The 22264-nt window shown below is 47.2% G+C and overlaps 3 protein-coding genes across 4 annotated transcripts in view; 1 reads left to right on the top strand and 2 right to left on the bottom strand.

Moving 5' to 3' along the window:
• Positions 1-41: 41 nt before the first annotated feature.
• Positions 42-10330, bottom strand: MTIF2 (mitochondrial translational initiation factor 2). Of its 2 annotated transcripts, none has more exons than XM_027693466.1 (14): positions 10168-10330; positions 7871-8102; positions 7296-7401; positions 6385-6556; positions 5811-5971; positions 5221-5397; positions 4958-5097; positions 4240-4364; positions 3315-3519; positions 2529-2781; positions 1707-1847; positions 733-897; positions 392-532; positions 42-303 (listed from the first exon to the last, which is right to left on the bottom strand). In XM_027693466.1, exons 2-14 carry the CDS (start codon positions 8093-8095, stop codon positions 134-136), a joined length of 2181 nt encoding a protein of 726 aa, XP_027549267.1. In that variant the 5' UTR covers positions 8096-8102; positions 10168-10330; the 3' UTR covers positions 42-133. The 2 variants fall into 2 exon arrangements, with proteins under 2 accessions (XP_027549267.1, XP_027549268.1); XM_027693467.1 differs by lacking the exon at positions 10168-10330 and adding an exon at positions 9336-9422.
• Positions 10331-11341: 1011 nt separating this feature from the next.
• On the top strand, positions 11342-12534 carry LOC113972424 (prolyl-tRNA synthetase associated domain-containing protein 1-like). Its single transcript, XM_027693468.1, has 2 exons — positions 11342-11436; positions 12000-12534. Exons 1-2 carry the CDS (start codon positions 11350-11352, stop codon positions 12435-12437), a joined length of 525 nt encoding a protein of 174 aa, XP_027549269.1. The 5' UTR covers positions 11342-11349; the 3' UTR covers positions 12438-12534.
• A 1150-nt stretch (positions 12535-13684) lies between these two features.
• The window catches only part of CCDC88A (coiled-coil domain containing 88A), a 56943-nt gene continuing 48363 nt past the window's right edge, over positions 13685-22264 (bottom strand). The window contains exons 27-31 of the mRNA XM_027693324.1: positions 21812-22077; positions 20416-20881; positions 19344-19364; positions 17081-17180; positions 13685-16551 (exon numbers count right to left, since the gene is read on the bottom strand). Coding sequence (XP_027549125.1) covers positions 17116-17180; positions 19344-19364; positions 20416-20881; positions 21812-22077 — 818 coding nt within the window. The 3' untranslated portion in view covers positions 13685-16551; positions 17081-17115. The remainder of the gene's footprint in view (positions 16552-17080; positions 17181-19343; positions 19365-20415; positions 20882-21811; positions 22078-22264) is intronic.

Raw genomic sequence — 22264 nt, 5'->3', positions numbered from 1 at the left:
GAAATGCTCTGATATAAAGAACAGGTGAAAAGCAGCTCCTGTGCATCTCTGATAGTTCATTTAATGTTACCAGTTAAAGGCCAGCCAGGAGTATAATACACATCCCTTAGTGTTCATATATTCCAAGGTCCTTTTAAAATCCCGGGTCCCAGGAAGTTGTCTGTTGAACTTCTGTTTCTTCATAACAAATAATATCATCCCCAACGTTGAATTCCAAATTCCCGTCCAAACTCAATCCACAGTCCATTCCCGCTTTTATTACCTGGGCATCATCTTTATGATGCTTCAGTGATGATAAAGATCCTACAAAGAGAAAAATGCATCAAAGGGAGCCCACCAACAGCAGAGCACAGGAGTGGTTTGGTGCAGAATTGGTGGCAGTTCCACTGACCTTTCCAAATAACGTTCCCGCTGCGGATTAACTTGAACTTCATTTTCCTGTCCAGCAGCCCCTTGTGTACTCTGCATCCAGCCACTGGAACCTTGTTTTTCCCTACTGTTACAGAGAAGGTGTCGAGAACAGAAGCTTCCCCTAAAAGAAAAAAGTTGTACATGGGATTAACAGATTGGCACGAGGTACAAACAGGCTGCATTTTGCCACTTGCCAAGCTTTACACCAACAGAAAAGCAGTTACAGAGGAGTAGAAAATGAATATTTGATACAACAGGAACTGGAGAATAAAGTTTAGGCCACATTGTGAGGCAAAAATACATCAGTCAATGCCAACTCACCTATTGTAGTCTCCACCACAGCTGGGGGCAGTCTGCTGTTGAGCTCCTCCTTTAAGTCGTCTATAAGTTTGTAGATGATGTTGTGAAGTTTAATTTTTATTCCCTTCTTATCAGCCAGCTTTTTAATACTGTCATTGGCTTTCACACTGAATCCATATATAACACCTGATAAAGGAAACACTTGTCAAGTGATGACTAGGAGAGATCACACTTTAAACAGTTCAAAATGAAACCCTGCAGCACGGGGTAGAATTAGGTGGTCAGCAAACCAAGAAAAGCATTTTGCTCCTGCTTCCCTTTTAGGGAATTTGACTAATTTTACAGCATTTTCCTGCTTCTCCCACTAAGGCATATCAACTGCTACAGACCTCATATCAAAATAAATGGCCCAAGAAAGTCCTCATGGAAAGGTCCCTGAGGACAGAACTGGAGGTATCAAGGCAGAAAATAACACACACAGCTCACAGAAATGACTCAGACCTGCCATTCTTGGCCTGGAAAAACAGCTTGGTTGTCCAAAGTAAGCTGGAAACGAATTCTAGATCACTCTCATCCACATGTGGGCTATGGCAGATCCAGAGACCCACCCTCTGCAGCAGGTGGGAATTACAGGGTATGAACAGGAAAAACTACTGAGTCAGCCTTAGATCCAGTTGCCTCCCTGAGCAAAAGGAAATCATTTTCTAACCTACTTTTCAAGCTTTGCCCTGTTTGAGCATCACACAGCAACCTGAGTGAGCAGTCACAGTTTAATCTTAGCAATTCAACTACAACTGGCAACAGCTCTTCCAGAGTCCTTCCACTTCCATGAGATTTCCAGCTTACACTAGTGTGATGTTCAAGGAAACATTTTTAAGATACACACAAATTTACCTTATTCATGCTGCTAATTATTGTTAAAATAAACCTGACTGAGACCTCCCCATTTCAATACCTGAATAATTTCAAAATTGCAAACGGATTTTTAAACGCACCGTTAAAGGTTTCAGCGAGGCTCACATCGTTTTCACTGATGTCTCCCATTCCAAAGTGGACAATGTCCAGTTTACACTCATCCTCACAATCATAGCTGTCCAGAATGTTCAGAATAGCTTCAACAGATCCATCCACATCACCTGCAGGGGTAAATGGAAGCACTGCTGACTTTGGATATAAAGGAACATGGAATTATAACTAAGCACATGACAACTCCACGCTGTGCACCAGGAAGTCTTTTGACATCTATCACTCTTATTACATTTTCAGTAATATGTTAAAATCCATCTAACAACTCTGTTCATTCCAAAAATTCCCTGGATAAATACAACAGGACCAGAGGCTCCACACCTGCTGTCATTTTTCGGGTCAAGTTTGCATCGTTTTTCAGCTCCTGATGTGTCACTGCCTGTGTATCACCAACTGTGAGGTCAAACCAAGGTCCTCCTGCCCCACTTGAACACACAATTGTTCTCCATTTTGCATCAGCAAAATGATTATAGTTTGGGGGTGGTGGTGTTATAATTTAGATATATAGATGTTTATATATATATGTGTATATTTGTATAGGGGTTTATATGTACGGGGTTTACTCCTGAGTTCCTGGGTAAGAGGGTTGGGCTTCTGAGTTTCCTGTGGCTCTGGCCCTGCTGGAAGTGCACCCTTCTGTCCACTGGATGTTTCCTGATGCCCCTGCCCTTACTGAAGGAAGTTCTCTGATCAGTTTTGAACTGACCAAACTTCAGGGCACAGAAAGGGTGTTCCCAGCTCAGAGCTCTGTGTGAGAGCACAGACCCCGGGGCGCAGTGAAGGGACAGCACCTTTCACTATGACCGACAGCGTGTCCTCGGCCAACTCCCTCCTGTCCTTGGGCCTCTGGAACAGCAGGTGCTTGTTGGCCTTGTAGAGCACGGCCTTCCTCTGCCTCCAGGTCAGGTGGGCCAGCTTCTGCTGCCGCTGCTTGTACTCCAGCCTGTGCTCCTTCTGCTTGGCTTCGATCACTTCCATGTCCTTTTTCAGCTTCTCCTGCTGTTCAACGTAGGTCCTCCAGTCTATCACTTCATGTGCTCTTTGCTGGGCAGGGAGACAGAAATGTTACCTTTAAAACATTGCATCAGAAAACTCTACAATAATGCAGCTTCAGCCTTTGACATCTTCTCTACAGGCTCACTCATTTCCCCCCAGATTTAATCACAGATTTTGCTGCACAGATGGCAGAGAATGAGCACAAGAGCTTCCTCCCCGAGCTACAACATGTTTTTATGGTAACTCTGCATTGCAGAAGAGAATTATCCTTCATTCTTCCACATGCTGTTTATCCAGCTCTCCCAACACCCATTTCAAGCTGGATTTTATGCATATTCTTTTGTCAGAAACTAGTTCTCTCGCTCTAAAATTGAAACACTGTGGAGATGAGGACAGTCCAGCAGGGGAAAGGTGGAAAAGAAAGAGGCAACATGCAAACCCTCCTTCCTCTTACAGAGCTCAGGCCCCTTAATCCCCATTCTCATCTTTCATGGCATCATCCAGAACGATGCCCTCACTTATTCTGTTACTCAGCTCCTTCCCTGCAGTGTGAGTTTTCCACGGAACAGTTCTTCCCGTACCTCGGATTCCACTTCCAGGATTTCATCCCCTGCCGAAGGGACGTCCTTCCAGCCCATGATTTCCACGGGGATGCCCGGGGGGGCCGCGTCCACGGCCTTGCCGTTCTCATCGAACATGAACCGCACCTTGGCCCAGGTCTTCCCTGCAACCAGAACACAGCCCTTCCTCAGAGTTCCTCTCTGGATGATGGCTGTGGTGAGGGGACTGGTGGAGAGCAGAGGAGAGAAATGACAGACAAAAGAAAAGTGACACTTCTCCCCATCTCCAGGGTTAGTGCAGGCAAAACACGAACCAGGACGGGCCTGTGACCCGCCACAGGCAGAATGCTCCTGCTAATAAAATTTTAAAGTGACTTGCAAAACCCCCAAAAGCTGCACTGTACTCTTCATTCCTGCAGAGCAGTCCAAAATTTGGCATTTGTGAACCCAGTAACAGACTGATTTTACCCACTATGTGAACCCCCCCCAAAAAAACCCCAAACAACAAATCCCAACAACTTTCTGGAATTCAATTAGTTTTTAAAGAGGGCAGAACATGCCTTGCTCACACAGAACCTGCAAAAGGACTCAGATATTTAAGAGCAGAATGTCATGTCACATACGATTTGCCAAGAACTGTGTATACATTATTAACTTCATCATTCCTACTGTTTTAATGGCATTTAAAAAATACATCTGTTCTGGCATTTTAAACTAAGTCCTGTGCTCACAGGACTTCATCTCAGTGATAGAATGAACTTTTCACCATCAGTTTAAAACTTTTTTTCTGGCCCTTGCGCTGCAGAATAACATTTCAAGGCTTTAATGAGAAACACTGCAAAGAAACTGTGACAGCTTTGTTTAGGGAGGTCCAAACCCCCCTGAGCAGTGTCCCTGTGCTGTCACAAATTGCTCCTCTGAAGCTGTGGAGGTGCAGATAACTCACCCTTTGCCTTTGTCTTTGCGAGACTCGATCACGGTGCCCTCGACCAGCCCCGTGGCATCTGCCTTCAGCTCCAGCATCTCTGCCAGAGCAACAGTGGCTTCTGCCAGAACCATCAGGTTTTCACCCTGCACAAAACCACACGCACAAAAATACACGGAATAAAGGAAGGGCCCAACTAAAGTGAGAGCAGAAGTTGAAATCTTGGTGCCAAATTCACCCACTGAAAACTTGGTGACATTTGCCACCCAGTCAAGACTTCAGGACATCAAAGAGGCAAAACTGTGGGGCTGAGTTTTTCCCTCCACCCCCTTTTTTCTAATTACATCTTGTAAGACCACTGTGAAACTGTGCTCCTGTGATTAGGCCTGTGTTAGGAAAATCATTATTTACTCTGGTTTGAATTTTTCCCTTCATGCATGGCTTTTGCACTGATTTCATACAATGAGCAAACAGCAATTAGCATTAACCTGAAAAATAACCACTGAACTTACAGAAGAAAAACAAGATATTATTGCTCCCTAAAAGCCTGAGCCTCAGAATACATTTCAGAGTGTTTCAAATAATTCTGGTGAGAGCCAGCAGCACTGAGCTCCTGGTGTCTGACACCTTGCCATGAAGGGAAACAACATATTTTGCAGCTGCCAAATAAAAATGCACCTCTCTGCACACATCAGACACCCACAAACACCACCCCTTTTTTTTCCCACCACAACCTTACCTTGAGTGCAGAAATATTTACAGCTTGAACATCACCCCCAAACTCCTCACAGACCACATCATGAGCCAGCAACTCCTTCTTTACTCTTTCGGGATCGGCTTCGGGTTTGTCACATTTATTGATGGCGAGGATAAGGGGAACTGAAAAGAGGAGGAGCAAACTCAGCACCAACCTCACCAAAACTCGGTGTGACTGCCAGAGCTGCTAGAAAAGGTAATGGCCACCTAGAACAAATCAGTGCAGGGTGGACTGTGAGGAGGTACCTCCTGCGTTTTTGGCGTGCTGGATGGACTCTATGGTTTGCTCCATCACGCCGTCCTCTGCCGCGACCACCAGGATGACGATGTCGGTGACGTTGGTGCCCCGTGCCCGCATGGCTGAAAAGGCTGCGTGCCCAGGAGTGTCCAGGAAGGTTATCTTCTCCCCAGAAGGCATGTGCACTGTGGACAAAAGGACGTGGAACAGCTGAAAATCAGCACCTCACCCAGCTTTGTTTGATGTAATCGAGCATCGCTCCTTTGAGAACTTCTTTAATACCAATGATAGGTTTTAGGCAGACACACATAGCTTGGCATGGAGGTGGGAGGTGCTGCTAAATCCTCAGGAGTGAAAAAGCATCCTGGGATCCTCCTTAATCCAAAAATAGTCTAATTTTGACTGTGCAGACAATTCACTTCCAAATTCCATCTAAGTAATTATGACAGTTATCAGCAAAAGACATATTATGTTACAGTTTCCTTCTTCGCCGCTTACATATAAATCGGTTTTGTGGCAGCCTTTTCCCCCAGGGAACTGGCAGCAAGTCAGCCAGAGTAAACTGTGTTAACCATGCCCACGTGCAGCTGGATCTCACCAAGGAAAGCCCCGATGTGTTGTGTGATGCCTCCTGCTTCCATGGAGGCCACCTGGGTTTTCCGCAGGCTGTCCAGTAACGTCGTCTTCCCGTGATCGACGTGTCCCAGGATGGTGACAACGGGGGGCCGTGGGGTCAGTACTGCTGGGTCTGCAGGGGGCCTGCAAGGACAGCACAAATGCCACAACAATTCTGAGTGACAGGCATTGCCCACGTGGCCAAAGAAGAGCCACTGTGAGTTTGGTGATTCCTCCTCCTCACAAATCCCGGCCGCACCACAGTCGGCCCTCCTCGTGCTCAGTGCTACTGAATTAATACACTGAATTAGTGCAGTATCAAAGAACTGGCTTTTCTTCAGGCATAGAAAAAGCCTGCCTAAAAACAAGCCAAATCCAAGCAGCAGTTTTATGGCTAACTGAATCAAAATAGTAAACTTCACCTTTTAAATATTATCATATTGTGACTGCATCGGGTATTATCAACACACCATCAAAACAAAGAAAGACAGGACATGACAAACACCCGCAGGAAGAAGCAGAAGACAAAGAGCCAAAAAGAACAGTTCCCAACTCGCCTTTTCACAGCATCTGTGTTTTTTCTTTCCTTCTCCTCTTTCAGTTTTGCTGATTTATACTTCATTCCTGATTTCTGAACAATCATCTTGATGTGGTCTTCATACAAGATGGAATCTGGCTCCAGTGAATCGAGGTCAATGTCTGTGTACAGTAGTGCTTCATAAATATGGTCTGTGGGAAAGATAAAGGCATTTAACAATGGCACCCACAAAAAAACGTGGGACAAAAAAACCAAACTCAGTTCATACAGTGTAAGATTTTGTCATTAGTGGTTTATATCGTGCTATTAAGTTTCATTCACAAGGCACTTTTCCTGTAGTTAGATTTATCTAAAAGTTCCTGCCACACCACATACTTGCAGAGAAGAACTTGATGCAGAAGGATTTACAGAACCTGAGTGCCTTGTCAAATACTATAATCTTATTTTTCCCTCAGATTTTCACACCTTACTTTTCCATTAAACCCCCCAAAAAGAAAGCAACGGAAACTCATCTAAACCAAACAGCAAAGGAGGGATTCAAGGAGGAAGGAAATTTGATAATTCAGATCATTTGCTGCTTTCTTTGGCAGCAGAACCCACTGCAGCAGTAAGAAATTGTTACATGCTGACCTAGGGACTGTCAGAAAGGTACAGCAAGACATGACAGACTTTTCTGCTTCTCTCCTCATTGCTGAGAGGGAAATTTGCCAGAAAAAGTCCCCAGCTGGACAGGAAGAGACTGGAGATTGGCATTATACAGGTGCAGAATTATTTCAAATGTCAAGAGGTAAAGCATGCCAATAACCCCCTTAAAATATCATTTAGAGCTGGTCAAGCAGGGCCACTGTACAGCCAGGAATGTTCACGGGGTCACAGGAACAAACCTGTGGGGCAGCTCCTGCTGTTCCAAACCCCAGAGCAGCCTCTCACCTACGTCTTTGCCCATGGCTCGTGCCAGCTCCTCAATAGTCATCTTCTGCCTTATCTCCACTTCACCTCTCGTCAGGGGGAACTTCCTTTTCTTCTTTTTTGCCTCCTACATGGAATTAGACACGTACATAGGAACACAGAGCTGGCATAAACTAGGGAATGACAAAAACAACATTAAAAAGACAGGGGTCTCAAGCCATAGGAGGTGAACACATCTTTTTTTACTAGAACGCCAATGAATTTAAATCTTACACATCATAATGTATAGCACACAGCATAATCTTTTTTTGGTTTTTATTTTTCAGATTAAGGGCAAAAGAAGTCAACAAAATCATTTTCACGTTTAGGTTTTAATAATTTCTTCCCGCCTGCGCAAAATTCACAATGCTACTGGCCTAAGTCACTACGTGAGAGGGAATCACAATAAAGTCACATATTAAGTACATTTTGGCTGATAAATTTACAACAAATTCTCTACATTCAAGAATAAAGCTCTTTAGTTTTAATTTAAAAGTTCAGGCTGAGCTCCTGCACTTTCCACACAAAACCAGGGATTGCTGGGCTTTGGAAATTACCTCCTTTGTGGCCAGATGTCTGCGCTGTGCTAGGGCAGCACCGATCCCTCTGTGTTTTTGGCAGAGCTGTGGGTGCAGCGGGACGGAGCACAGGGGGTGTGCAGGGGCCTGCACAGGCTTCCATTGTGCCCCCCAAACCTTCCTGCAGGACAGGGCCCGGAGCTGCCTGCAGGCACCACGGAGCTGCACCAGGCTCTCCAACCTCAGCACCAGCCCTCGGTTCATCTCCTCCCTGCAAACACAAAGGGCACACTGAGACCAGGAGCTGAAACACGTTCTTCCTCGGGATAAAAGGGACAGGAACACAAGGCACAAATGTTATGGTTCCAAACAGGCTTTTTAACACTTAAAAGAGTGAACTATTTAGCAACTGTTCCAGTTTTTCTGTTTCCTCACTGCAGACACACCGACCTACTAAGAGCTTACAGATCTTTCTTTGATATAAACTACTATAAATTGTTATCTTTCACTGATCTCTGATATAAACTACTAAACCCTCCATTTCAGGTCCTTTGACATCTGTTAGAAGAAAAGGGACATTTGCACTCCTTGTGCTACACTGACAGAATTATCCAGGTGTGAGCTACCTCTCTAAGCCCACAAAACACACCTGCAAAACGCTCTTTACCTGAGCATTTAAAGAGAAAAGCACCACACAAAGACCACGGCACTGCAGTAACACCAGTGCTGCCGTGTGGACAGATATCCTTTGAGGATAAACCTTGGCTCAGCAACTAGGCTTCCCAGGGTGCTTCTGCCAGATCATCCCACATCTTGTTTTAACCATCTTAACTTTGGTTTGAGCCATTTTGCTAATTATCCCATACAACAATGTCCTCCTTTGAACTCCTGTTGCTCGGAGCTGCCAATTCTGCACTGGCACAGGTTGCCCAGAGCAGCTGTGGCTGCCCCTGGATCCCTGGGAGTGTCCAAAGCCGGGCTGGACGGGGCTTGGAGCAACCTGGGCTAGTGGAAGGTGTCCCTGCCCATGGCAGGGGGTGGCACTGGGTGGGCTTCAAGGTCCCTTCCCACCCAACCCATTCCACGGTTCTGTTGTGCCCAGGGTGCCTCTCCCAGGTGTCCCGGTAGCACCTTCCCGCAGCTCCAAAGGCAGGGAATGCCCTGGGCTCCTCCCAGGAAGGCTGCAAGCCCCTTAAAACCTCCCTTGCACCCGGATACCTGCGGGAAGTGACCCGACGACAAACTAACCCACCAAAACCAGCTACTTAGAGGTTTTTTTGTTCCCTTAAAGGGGCTGAACGTGTAAGCCCGAGGAATCCCGGACCTGCCACAAGACGCTGCCTACACACACAACCAACACAAGGTCAAGGCCACGCCGGACCAGCCCACAGCGGCGAGACCCCCCCGCGAGGCTCCGCCTGTGGAAACCCCCTCCCGGCTCCCGGGGGTCCCGCGGCGGGAGCACCCGCCGCCCCTCCTGCCCACCGTCCCGGCTAATCCATACCTGTCGGCCGCGGCCCGCCCTCCTCGCTTTGGCAGTGGCCTTCTCCGAGCCCCCCGGCTCGCCCAGCGCGGCAGAGGGAGGGAGAGGAGGCACTGAGAGCAGAGGAGGGACTGAGGGCGCCCCGGCCGCCCTCAGCCCGCGCTGCCCCTCACGCCCGGCGCGCCGCCCTCCGCGCACGCGCCACGGGGACACCGCGCAGGCGCAGCGCGGCCGCAGCCGGGCGGGGGCGGGGCCTCGCCTCAGAGGGGGCGGGAACGGGAGCCCCTGAGGGAGGCGGGAATTCCCCTCACGGGACGGGGGTGTTCTCTGCTGATCCCGGGGTGTCGGAATTTGGGTTTTAAACGTATATATAAGTAGCAGAAAGTATATATATATATAAAAATAAATATATCTATATGCACTCACACATATATAAAAAAATTGGGTTTTCTCGTGCCAGGAGCTAGTAGTTTTATTTTCTTCCCAATGTCCCCCCCCCGCCCAACCTCCGGTTTAAAGCTTTTAACGTGGCTGATTTTTCGTCCCCGTCTAATTTGGTGTCTCTAAAATAGCGCCACTTAATGGACTGGGATAAACGCAAATCTAAGAGGAAGGTCTATAAGTGAAAAATCCTCAGTGTTCCCTGGTTAATGATGGTTGGAAGACCCGGAGATAATCCCAAGGGTCCGCTTGGGACAGCGCTGCAATCCCCGTCCAGACACTGGAAACTGCGTGTCATGGCCATAAATTCCTTTATGTACATTTGAGCTGTGCATTTTACACGCTTTGCCCATAATGTGGGACCTGTGGTAGTTCACACAGGTAGTTTTATACCCTCCTGAGCAGTACCTGCGTGTTTTGCTGCTCTCAGTACCTCTGTTACAAGTATTTGCTCATTTATGATGCTGAGCGTTGAAAAAAAAAAATAAATGGTTTGAATTTCTGAGGCACCACCTGCTGGTGAATGCTCCAGGTACCGACACCTTGAAATGCACAGGGCCCTCGAGTGTTTCTCCATGGCTACAACGGGAAAAATCATCTCAAAATAAACCACAGTAAAAAAAAAAAAAAAGAAAAAAGCTTAAATATGAAAAGTTGTGCAAAGGCATTAAAAGCAATTCCTGCACGGGGACTGCACGGAGCTGCCAGCCAGTCCCACACCGAGGGCAACACATCCTGGGACTGCCTGGGATTGACCCGAAAAACGGTTTATTGGAAAGATAAAATTTAGCGTGCGAAACAGCCATCAGAGTTTACAGCAAATCTGCTTTCAGAGTTGATCTTCCATTGGATGCCGCCTGGAAATCTTCCCGTGCACCGCTGTAAGGCTCTGGGAATTAGAGTGGGATCATATTTTACCCACATGTCTCTTAACCACAGAGTCATCCTGTTCTCATTTAAAGCTTTATTACAGATTGCCTGTTTTTCTGAGGGGCAAACTGAAAACAAATATAGATGTCATAGGCCGGGACGTTGGTTTGGGTTGCAGAAATATTTTCCGCTTAACTCTGTGGCCGTTAACGCTTGGCTTTGTCCCTCAGTCGCAATTCCTGATTATTACTGGATGCCTTTAAAAAAATTTTTAAAAAATCAGGTGTCTCACAAAGTTTACCTTACTTTGATTCTTTTTTTTTTTTTAGCTTCGAATTTTTCTTAACTTCCTTATTTAGCAGCAACGTTTTCAGCACGATATACAAGCAACGCGCCAGAACCTGAAATCACAGTAAGGACACGCAGATTAAAAATGAATAGGTTAATTTAGTCTGAGAGGAAGATCTGGCTCGAAACCAACATTAAATGTAGTTCACGGCGGATGTGTGTCGGAGCAGGAGGTGGTTTTAAGAGACACGACATACCTTGAGCTGCGCGGGAGGGGAGGTGCGGGTGCGATGGAGACCTTTGTGCGGTGGGAGGGCGGCAGGAGGCTGAGCCCCGGGGGGGTTGTTCCTCGGTGAATTAACTCGGATTTACGGCATCCGCCCGTTCCCCGCCGCTCCTGGGCGGGCTCCCGCGGCGGAAGGGGCGGCGGGAGGCGATGGCGGCGGGGCCGGAGCTGCGGGAGGCGCTGGAGCGGCGGCTGCGGGATCTGGGCATCGCCACCGTCACGGCCGAGCACCCCCAGGTACGGCAGGCACAGCCCGCCGGCATCCCGGGAACCCGGCAGGGAACGGGATGAGGCCCCGAGCGCGGTGTTCAGGGTAGTTATCAATGGGGAACTTCAAACGCGGGGCCTGGCGGAACGTTTGGGGGTTTGTTTTGGGATCGCACTGACTGCTCTTGCCTCCAGACTTCCCCTTTTCCCCTCCAGTTCCGCAGCAGTTTGAGGAGACACAACCCACCGCCCTCCTTCCCCTGACACCTACAAACAGTATCCAAGCTGCTTTCCAAGCTTTTCCTCGCTCCACGTGCCACGTCACTGCCGTGTGTGTGCAACGGGGCTGCAAACAGCACTCTCAGAGCTGCCTTAAAGTGAGATATTGCTGTGTGACAACACAGAAATTATCCAGCAGCAGTCTGTCGCATTTCAGTCGTGTTCTGTTCAAATTTCCTCACAAAAGGGTACAGCTTTTAGGCCAGATGGAACATCGGGTATTTTCTAAGTGTTTAACAGCGGGTACCTGCCAGGACACAGCTGGGAGTCTAATGGGATACAGAGTCTCACACCACACGGGTGCTGTTTTCCAGGTGTTCACCGTGGAAGAAATGATGCCCCACGTCCAGCACCTGAAAGGAGGTCACAGTAAAAACCTGTTTCTCAAAGACAAAAAGAAGAAAGGGTTCTGGCTGGTGACTGTCCTGCACAACAGGCAGGTCAATTTAAACGACCTGGCTAAAAAACTGGGCCTCGGCAGCGGGAACCTCAGGTTTGCTGAGGAGAACTCCATGCTGGAAAAGCTCCAGGTGGGCCAGGGCTGTGCCACCCCACTCGCCCTCTTCTGTGACCAGGGGGACGTGAGGCTGGTGCTGGACGCTGCCCTGCTGGAAGGGGGCCACGAAAAGGTGTATTTTCACCCCATGACAAATTCTGCAACCATGGGATTAAGCCCCGAGGACTTCCTGAAGTTCGTGAGATCAACAGGCCATGACCCCATCATCCTACACTTCGATGAAGATGTTAAATAAGAGGAAGTTCACTTTTCTACTACTAGACATAGATTTGGTAGAGAAAAACTGGCGAAAATCTTGTTACAAATAAAAGGAAGGCTTACTCCTTTTTCATTTTTTTTTCAATTGTGTAAGCTTATATTGGATAACCTAGTGAGAAAAAATACTGTCTTTGAGTTATTAGAAGTTTAGCAATGTTCTTAAAAAGACATTTCCAATGTGTATGCACTAAGTATAAACTTAGTGTAAATTAAATCATGTTTGCACTAGGTAAGTATAAAAGGCATTATTTAAATAATTTTATAATCTTTGTTAATGAAACAGATAAAACTGGAACTTCCCAGGTGTGGGACTGGCCTTGAAGGTTTAAACTTGACATCAAGAGAGGGGAGCAGTGAAAGTGAGGGATGGAACCTGAAGGTGGTGGGGGGTGAAGGCTTTTGGATGCAGCCTAATGAAAATGTCACAGGGCAGCTGAGGTGAACAGAAATCAAACCCACAGGAGCAGGGATTAAAAACACATCAAAGGAGTTGTGATCTTGGAAGAATGAACAATTACTACTATCTGAGTAAGAAAAAGCGTCTTCTAGGGCAAGGCAAGTTCCTTCACCCGCCTCCTTACCGTGGTTTCCTGCGTTTTGGAAGGATCTGGCACCTGTTCTCAGAGCTCCTGGCAACAGAACACTTCAGCATCCAGCAGTTTAGATTCCTCCCTGCACCTTGTCAGCCACAAACCAACCCCAGCTATCATGGGACTCATCTCCAGTGGGAAAGAAGGGACCTAAAAATGCTGCAGCTGTAGGAAGAGTCACTAGAAAAGTACCCAGTAACATTTACCTTGCCCTCTGCCGGCCACTCACTCTCCCTCCCCCTAAAGGTTTCTTCTTTCTTCTACCCCAAAAATCCCTTACCCCTTAAAAAATGAGGATTAGATTTGACTTGTCAACGTTTTTAACTCTGGAATGTTTTAAATGTGACGAATTGATTTCAAGGCACGTGCACAATCCTGGAACCTGCACTGCCTGAAGTGTAACTATTGCCATCCTCGGGGGGGAATCCTGAGATTGGCTCAGCAAAAATAACCCCCAAGCAGAACTAAAGCTTCAAATAATACATTTGTCAAATCTATAATGATTTCTTTTTGTCTTTACTTACGAAATCAGTGTTGTTTTCTTTGGGTTTTTTAAAATAAAAGTATCAAAACAGTGTACACTTAAAAGCTACCCAGGTCTACACAAATCCCACAGAACAAACTACACACACGGTCCAGAAAAATTCTGCTACAGTTTTATCGGTTTTTTTTTCCTTCCAGAAGAAAATACTCACTGCACACATCACCAACTGACCACGACACCAACACCCTGCCAGCAACATCAGTTTCCAGAAAAAAGTGTGTATGAACATACACACAACGAAATAAGGATAAAAATTATTTGGTTTGGCATTTTAATAACATCATTAATAAATGTATACAATGGCGAACATTAAAAAAAAAATCAATATGTAAAGGAAATTACAGTTTAAATAAGAGCTTTTTAAGTTCTGTTTCACACCTAGGTACATTCCTTTAAGGCAGTTTTATTAATATCAAAGCATTATTTACATATACATCATCAGCTACCTCTAAAAAAAAAAAAAAATAAAAAATAAAATCACACATGAGCTCCTTTGTTTAGGCTGCATCATGTCCTGGAAAACGTTTAGAAATAATAGTACCTGTTGGGAATGTTACTAAATCCTCACAGACTATCAGAAAAGTAAATAAAACATACACGTGGTATAGCATGACAACCTCCTTCCTAACCTGGACCTGGCACTGAGGGGTTCGGCAGCTCCAGGGGGGACAAAGCTGGGCCTCCAACTGCTGCTTCCCTGAGACTCCTCCGTGTTTCAGGAACTGAGAAGTGGCTCCCAAATCTGCTTTTTTTTACTTTGTTTTAAGGGCACCGACTGGGAAGAGGAAGGAAGGAAAAAGCAAGCAGGAATCAGCAGCTCCCAGACCCTCCTGACTGCTGGGCTGTCCCGAAACTTCCCTGCAAGACAAAGTGCTGGGAGAAGCAAGATTAAATCCCTGACGTGCTCCCGTGTCTCTGCTGCTGCTCGTGGCTAATTTGGCAAATACAACCCAAAATCTCACTTTGTGCTGATGTGGCCTTTGTGCTGATGGAGACAAAGTGGGTGCAAACCTGCTCAGGATGGCACAGAGGGGCCCTGGCAGGACTTGGGCACCCAGAGCTGACCCACCAGGGAGAATCCTGCCCCCCAAATCTCCTCCTCGGAGGGTTTTGGATGGGGGTCATTTCTGGTCCAAGGGATGAGTTAAACAGCAGCTGTACAGTTTGTGACCCCACAGATGCTTTGAGAAGGTGCAACACCGTGCAAAAAGCAAAGTGTGGGAGCTGGGAAGGGTAACCTTGGACAACTGGATGCCTCCAGAGAAGAGCGTGAGCTGATCAATGAGACGTGAGGGGATTCCTGTGTGATGGAAACAACACTCCTAAAAACAGGAACGCTGTTAAATGGTTTGGGGGTTTGAACTGCATCAGTCCTCTGCCCTCAGTAAGGAAAACCCAGTCACAGGCCCTGAAAGGAGCTTGAACATGCTGTCCTTCAGAATTAAAGAGATATTTTCCTAATGTTTATGGTCTTTGAATTCTCTTTCATACCCACCACGCCTTTAGCGTAGATCTTTTAGCCCATTTCAGCATAAAAAATATTTCAGAAGGAAGTCCCTTTAAAGAAAAAAAAGCAAAAAAAGTGTCCCCTTCTAAAGCTTATTGAACTTGTCTCTTTTTTCCCCTTTCTGACAGGATTTCACGCTTTTGGATCTGCTGAACTGCATTCAGCAGAGTCAGGCTCACCGTCACTGAGGGGATGGAGGGGACCTTCTGCACCTGGGAGGTGACACAGGGAATGGAACCTTCCACAACAGGAATAGGAATGTGCTTATATTGGTTTTAATAACGTGTAACAACTCCTTTTGCATCCCAGCTCCTCTCCATTTCCTCTGAGCTCGCTGCAAATCTTCCCAGACACAAATATATGCGACCACCGAAGGTACCAAGAACATCTGTTGACTTTAATAGAAATCAAGAACGAACAAAACGGATCTAGTAAAAGAGAACCTTCAAGGGAACTGATTGTAAAATGCATATGATATTATTTACATTTCTTTTTTTTGCCATCAAGAAACCTCCTAAGCCACAATCAGCTCATGTCAAGAGACAAACAATAATAAAAAAAAAAGAATTAGTCAATACAGAAACATCGTAAGACAGTCGTAACCTGGAAATGGCATTTGTGGAAAACAGCCTCATATTAAAATAAACGTTATGGAAAACTCAGACCTGACAATTTCCTGTCAGAAACATCTGAACATACATATGCAGAGTAACTGGGGAAGGTGAAAAAACACAAAAGACAAACAGTTTCTCTATAACACCATTATCCCATGACTCCCACTTCTGTTAGTCCCCCAACTTTCCCATGGATGTAAACAAATTTTTTTTCTCTTGCAGTATGCAACAAAAAATCAGCATAAACTTTTTTTTTCTTTTAAAGAGCAATTTCATGCAGATTATGCAAACCAAATAAGGCAGTGAAGTGCCAGTAGCTGTGAGGTTTTTGTATCTGTATATACAGTCCATTTCAACAAAATACTACAGCATTTCCTTTAGATTTACAGACGTAAAGAGAAACTGCCAGTTATGGGGGGTTTTTGGCTAATTATTAGCAGAAGCTTAAGCAAATCAGTGGCTAATTTCAAAAACAGAAGATGAAAGAAGTTTGTTTTGTTTTGTTTTTTTTTCCCTGGAGTAATTCTTGAGACCTTAAAATCCTCGGTCCTTAGGGAGATGAGAACTGTCCTTTATTCAGTAGATCTTAACAGTGCAATGTGCAATAATTCCTAAGCCCATCTACACATTTTCGGCAGTAGACTCCAGTAGAGCTCCTTGATTCAAGGAAGGAAGGAAGGTAGGTAGGTTTTTTTATGTCTTGCCTGCTCTAGTCACGAAGGATGTACAAAATTCCCTCAATTTTTTTTTTTTTTTATTAATGACTCCTACAGTCGCTGTCTTGTTACTTCAGATATAAAGGCTTCACACTGAGATACTGAAGGACACTTTTCTCTCTGTGTGCAGTCGAAAGGCAGAAAGAGAAAAGAACGTGAGAAAAAGCTGCAGGAGCAGAGGCACAACACAGAGGTCAGCACTAGAACAGAACTAACAGCACTAGAGCATGCAGGACAGGGGCTCAGGACAGAGCAGCACACAAAGGCACGGCCCGGGGGCCACTCCACACCTGGGGGGGCTTTGTCCAACTGCTCCCTGCAGGATTTATCTGCTCCCTTTCTAAGAACTGACTGGTTCTTAATGGGATTTCTTTGGACCTTCTTTGTGAGATGTGGCAAAAAAAAAAATCAAAAGAAATGGCATTTTTTTAACAGGCAAAAGGCTGAAGGGGACGAGGTTCCCTCCTGAGGGCCGCTAGTCCTGGCCTAACTAGTCAGTCCTGGCCTAACCGGTGAGCGCGAGAGAAGCCAGTTAAGCAAAGCAGTATTTACATCTGGTTAATGCAATGTGCTCTGGGTCTGAGATGTAATGCTGTTAGTTTGTTGTAAATGAAATTCATCTCATTTACAGTCTGGGCAGGAAACTCACCACTTGGCCCACAGCTCATGTAGTGGGGAATAGAATTAGGAGCTTTGTTGCTCCCTAGACCTGCTTTTTGAATTTCTGCTTTCTGGGATAGCTTCCACATCTGCAGAGAAAAGCATTTCAGGTTATTCATTGTGTTCATCAGGACACAGAAAAAAACCCCTCATGCATTAAATACATTCTACTCATTAGGAGAGCAAAAGGATATATAAACACTTCTTTGTTGTTTTTCAGAGGAAAGGACAGAGGAGAGGGACAGAAGAAACTCACTGCAAGTGCCTCCTCAGCTGCACTCACTGCCATTCACCTCAGCATTTGGAACAGGCATTACTTGCAAAGCACAGTCAGATATGGGTCACTTTTAGCCACACCAGCCCTACATCTCTGCATGTATGGAAAGCAGAAACAATGATGAGATGCAAGCCCAGCTGACTGACCCTAGCAGAGAACTCCCCTCGCTGTGTTTTGACAGAAACATTCCCGTTCCATTCTGCAAGCTGGGAAATGCTCTTGGCATGCGACAGCTTGGACATGCAAAATGCAGGCTCTGAGTTCCCCAGGCACTCCCAGCAGAGCATCAGGCAAAGCTGCACTGGGAGCAAACTGCTGAGCCTGCACAACACAACCTTCCTGGCCAGCAGCCACGTGTTTAATCAGTGCCGTGCACTCCTGACTCCTGGAGCAGATCTCCAGGCAGCAGGGAGCAAGGAACGGGCCAGGGATCCACGTGGGTCACAGCCAGCCACGGGCACAGCGCAGGAGCAGCAGGGATTGGGAACGGCAGGAATTCCACAGATCCTTCCACTGTTTAAGCATAAACCAAGAGAGACAGCCACAAACTTCCTGCTTGAGTGTAAAGACCAAAAAGCAGAGGAAAAAAAATGAACCTTCTGCCCATGAAAACATTGGCTTTCATATCCAATGCACAAATGTTGTAAGTCATTATTCTGAGCATTGAACACTCTCACAGAACACTTCCACTGCTGCTGATCAACACATTTATAAAGCAATGCAAAGCAGTGGCTTGAGCTGGACAAGGCTGGTGTCCAGCTCCTGGTGCTCCAGGACACTCCTACAGACCTTGTTCTGCCCAGAACAAGCAGAGGCTCTGCAAGGCCCAGGTAAGAAAACAACAGCTCCTGGCAGCACAGTGTGAGTTTATATGAAGTGCTCTCAGAGCTGAGATTGCAATTCCTTAAATAACTTATCAAAAGTGTGGGGCACACATTGGGATACCAGCGCTCCTCATCTCCAGCACAATTCCAACACATCTACACATTAATGGGAGTGAAGGAAACCACAGGAGCCAAGCCCAGGACACTGATCCCACAGAAGGCCTTTGGAACAGGCAATATCCTGCCCTCACTCCTTTTCCCCACCTGGAAACGCAGGGCTCCCTCTCCTGTACAAAGCAGAGCCCTCACAGCCTCCCACATGGAATATCTGCTGCTCTTCCCTGGGAACTGTGGATTCCCTGCCCCTCCCAGCCAAGCACCAAGGAATTAAAGCTCAGCCCACAGAGCAGTTCTGAGTGCCACAAAGCTGCTGGAGGATCAAGGCAGTGTAAAAACCCGAATGTGACGCTGGTTATTCTCAATATTTAACTGCCATTCAGGTTTTTTGTAAGGGGTGTAATTTTGGCTCCCACAGCTGGCCTGACTACGTCCTCTTGCAGAGAAGGGCTCGTGCCTAAAGCCTCATGTAGTTACTGCTTAAGTCTGGTACAACTTTAAACTGTTTATATTTGCCACTGAGGAGTTTCAAGCACTTGCAGAGGCAGTGGCACATTAATAACTTCAACATTTCTCTTCAGCTGCTCATCTGGGATTTAAGGAGTTATTCCCTGAAGCATTCCTATCCTCCCATAACCTTGCAAGCAACTTGGTTATTCCTTATTTAACTGTGTTAATTTAACATTTTTTCTGTTATTCTGTTACATCATCTTGTTTTCTGCTGTATCAGTGTCACTTCTGTTGAGAATTAAAAATGGATTTCCACCATACTCAAGACAGGATTTTATTCCTACACATCACAAGGAGTCTGTTATTTGACTCCTGATAAAACCAAACCCTTCCCCACAGCTGTACCCCAGACATGGAAAGGCAGAGCAGACCAAAGGGAAAAGGGGGAAAAGGCCATTTTTTCACAATGAGTGCTGGGTATCATATGACTATTTATCACCTCTTCAAAAGAATTATCATTTCTGTCCAGGATTATGAATGCTCTGTGTGTTTGTTGCTCAGTAATTGGTATTAATTGTGCAAACTGGAGGCACTGAATGATCGGGCTGTGATTTGTTCCTCGTGCATTTATGCCAGGACGTGGCATAAATGGGAAGGGCAAGAAGACACTGAGATATCTCTAAATGCTTCTTTTCACTTCTCAAAGGGGGAAAAAAAGCATTTTTACTCCAGGCAGATGATCCACGTGTTCCCGACACCCCTGAGAGCTGGAGCACAACTGGCAGCACCGTCCTTTCCCGGGAATGCCGTTCCCGGGACGCAGCATGCGTGTGGTTTGACATGCAGCAGGAACCAAGAGGAGAACACCCAACGTTTGTGATGCACAACAAACAACAACACGGCATTATGGAGGCATGCAGGATGTACACAGTGCAATTAAGGTTTCATGCAGGCTTTGGTGGGGTTACAGTTCCACATTCCAACATGCCACAGTCCATGGCGGGACACAACCACCCCCGGACCGACCAGAGAGGGGCTGTTGGTTGGAGGGGAGTTTGCTCTGTGATCCAGCGGGCACGGAGAACAGCCCTATGGCATGTTAGACTCGAACATGTGTAACAACACAACCTCCTCTTCATACACAGCCATACTCGTACCACAGGGTCTGGTTATCCTCCGACACCAGCAGCGGGCACTCGGCCTCGCCAGTGCTGGCACCGGAGGCAGGGATGGGCTCCCTGGGCTGGGCTGCCCGTGGCTCGCCCTGGGCAGGGCTCTGAGCAGCACGGGGCTGTTCCTGGATCCAGGGCACTGACCTAAACGCTGACGGATTTGCCTGCTCGGCTGCTCGGGAGGTGGGTCTCTGGGGCACTCCACTGATATTACTGACTAACTCCGTGTTCAGGGATAAGAATGGCTGGGGCACAGCAAAGGATCCTGCGCTGCCGTGCCCACATCCACTGACTTTATCCCAGAACGCGCTCGCGCTCGGCAAAGTCCTCTCCCCACAATTTGGCCTTTCCGGCCTGGAAGGCCTGGGCACCTCGGAGTTACAGCCCAAATTACGCGGCGTGGCCTCGCCCTGCGGGACACCCCCTGCTCTGTAGGGCACCCAGTGGGCACAGGGGGAGGAGAACCCGTGTGCTGAGTACTCACTGGAGCTGGGCGCCGCCGGATCCACCGACACGGGCGGCCGACTGTCCTTGGACAAAAAGTCATGGATGCTCGTCCTCCGGGTGGTCCCTTCCGCCGTGGAGATGACGCTGCTGGCACGAGGTAAGGTGGCGTAGGGGTTGCAGTCCCGGGACTGGCGCTGGGACACAGTCGCTTGGAGCTTGTCCTTCGCCGCCCGGGCCTTGCCCTGGGCTCCGGGCGGGAATTTGATGGGGGAGCTGCTGAAGTAGAGATCGTCAGTCTTGCGGAGGCTGGGCCTCACCAGCTGCTCCGGCTTCAGGGATCGGCCGTCGGAGAAATCCACGGTGGTTTTGACACTCAAGGATCTCACGATCCCGCAGCCGGCGCCCGGCTGCTTCCGGAGCCTCTCCCTCCCTGCCAGCTCCGCAGACTCAGACAGGCTCCTCATCACTTCATCTAGAAGGTTCTCCTCACTTGCGGATTTCATCTGTCCAAACCAGGAGACGCACATTTATCATTTTATACAATTTTATAATTGTTAATCTTTACCTTTTCCTAAGCGATCTTTGGGGACATAAATGCAGAACAACCCTACAAGGATTATTAGATTTTTTCTGATTTGTCAGCTCTAAAAGCAGTATTAAACATGTATAATACATACACACTGAGAACCTAAAAATCCACGTCAGGGAGACCACAGGTGAGAGATCACTGCAAGTATCCAACAAAACAATGTAGAATCTCCTCCAGACCCAAGTCTCTGTCCCAGACAACCCCAATCAGACCAGCTGGGAATGTGTATTTTTCCATTTCACTTGTGTCATTTAAATAAGACAGAGCCTGACCCTTCCTCCTGAGTGGTCCTGGTCACAGTGACTGCCTGGCTTTATCCTACAGCCTTTCTGGGTTTTGGGCAGATCTACTCAAGAACTAGGGAAGAAGAAAATGGAATACCAGCAGAGAAAAGATGATTTGGGGTGTCTAACAAACCGTCACTGCTTTACAGAAACATTCCCTTGGTCTGATTCCTCTCAGATTTCAATAAGCTCCAAGGTCGCTTTTTGTTTGCCATTAATGTTACAGAGACAGAACTGAAGCAGACAAGAGTCTCCTCAGGGAATGAAGCCAAACATCTCCCTTGCTGTTGATGCAGGACAGAGCTGACAACAGCTCCTGCTGGCCTTCCCCCCCTTGCACTGTGAGTGTCCCAGGCACCAGGGGCAGGATTTCCTCACCAACCTAGGGGCCTCTGGAATTCCAAACGATGTGGTGTGAGGTGCAGCAGGTGCAGTGTATCAGGATACACAGGAGAGACCAACAGCTCCACAAAGCCCTACAGTAATTCTCCTCCCTGCGCCTGGCACTAACTGAGCCCGTCTGAGCGACACTATGGAGCCAGAACACCCCTGAGACTGACCTCACTGGAGTTACTCTTGTTGCTCTCCTCCAGGAACTGCTGCAGGGTGACCACCTCGCTGCCGGGAGAGCCCGTTTTGGGGTGTTTCCCGCGGCTCTCCAGCGCCTCGGGAGTTCTCAGCTGGGGCACGGGGCTGGAGCGGGTGGGACCCTTCAGGTACTGGGTGGGGCTGCTGCTGCTGCTGGACCAGGCCTCGTGCTCGTGCAGGAGGCTGAACTCGCCGCTGCTGTGGCTCTGGGGCCTGCTCTGGCTGTTCACTGCACCTGCTGGGGGCAAGGGGAGCAGGGATTGCCATCAGAAACACACAGCACGGCTATAAACGTGTACAACCTGACTCAGATTGAACATTAATGCTCTTTAAATTGTCCTTTTTCACTCCCCTGACTTACCTTTTGCAGCACTTTAAACGTGATTTTTTTTTTTTTTGAATAAAAACTGCTTTTCGTTATAATC

The sequence above is a fragment of the Neopelma chrysocephalum genome, unplaced genomic scaffold, assembly GCF_003984885.1.
Source record: "Neopelma chrysocephalum unplaced genomic scaffold, ASM398488v2 Primary Assembly neopelma1_91, whole genome shotgun sequence".
Taxonomy (NCBI): domain Eukaryota; kingdom Metazoa; phylum Chordata; class Aves; order Passeriformes; family Pipridae; genus Neopelma; species Neopelma chrysocephalum.
The sequence above is the reverse complement of the archived record's forward strand: the minus strand, read 5'-3'. Positions and strand labels throughout refer to the sequence as shown.

What these genes read in the sequence shown, in the direction of transcription:
- MTIF2 (XM_027693466.1), bottom strand. Translation starts at nt 8,095, where the DNA reads ATGAACCGAGGGCTGGTGCTGAGGTTGGAGAGCCTGGTGCAGCTCCGT. An exon ending in GACATCTGGCCACAAAGGAG is followed by an intron (nt 7,402 to 7,870) that starts GTAATTTCCAAA and finishes AATTCCATGTAG; the next exon opens with GAGGCAAAAAAGAAGAAAAG. An exon ending in AGCCATGGGCAAAGACGTAG is followed by an intron (nt 6,557 to 7,295) that starts GTGAGAGGCTGC and finishes TCTTTCCCACAG; the next exon opens with ACCATATTTATGAAGCACTA.
- LOC113972424 (XM_027693468.1), top strand. Translation starts at nt 11,350, where the DNA reads ATGGCGGCGGGGCCGGAGCTGCGGGAGGCGCTGGAGCGGCGGCTGCGG. An exon ending in TCACGGCCGAGCACCCCCAG is followed by an intron (nt 11,437 to 11,999) that starts GTACGGCAGGCA and finishes GCTGTTTTCCAG; the next exon opens with GTGTTCACCGTGGAAGAAAT.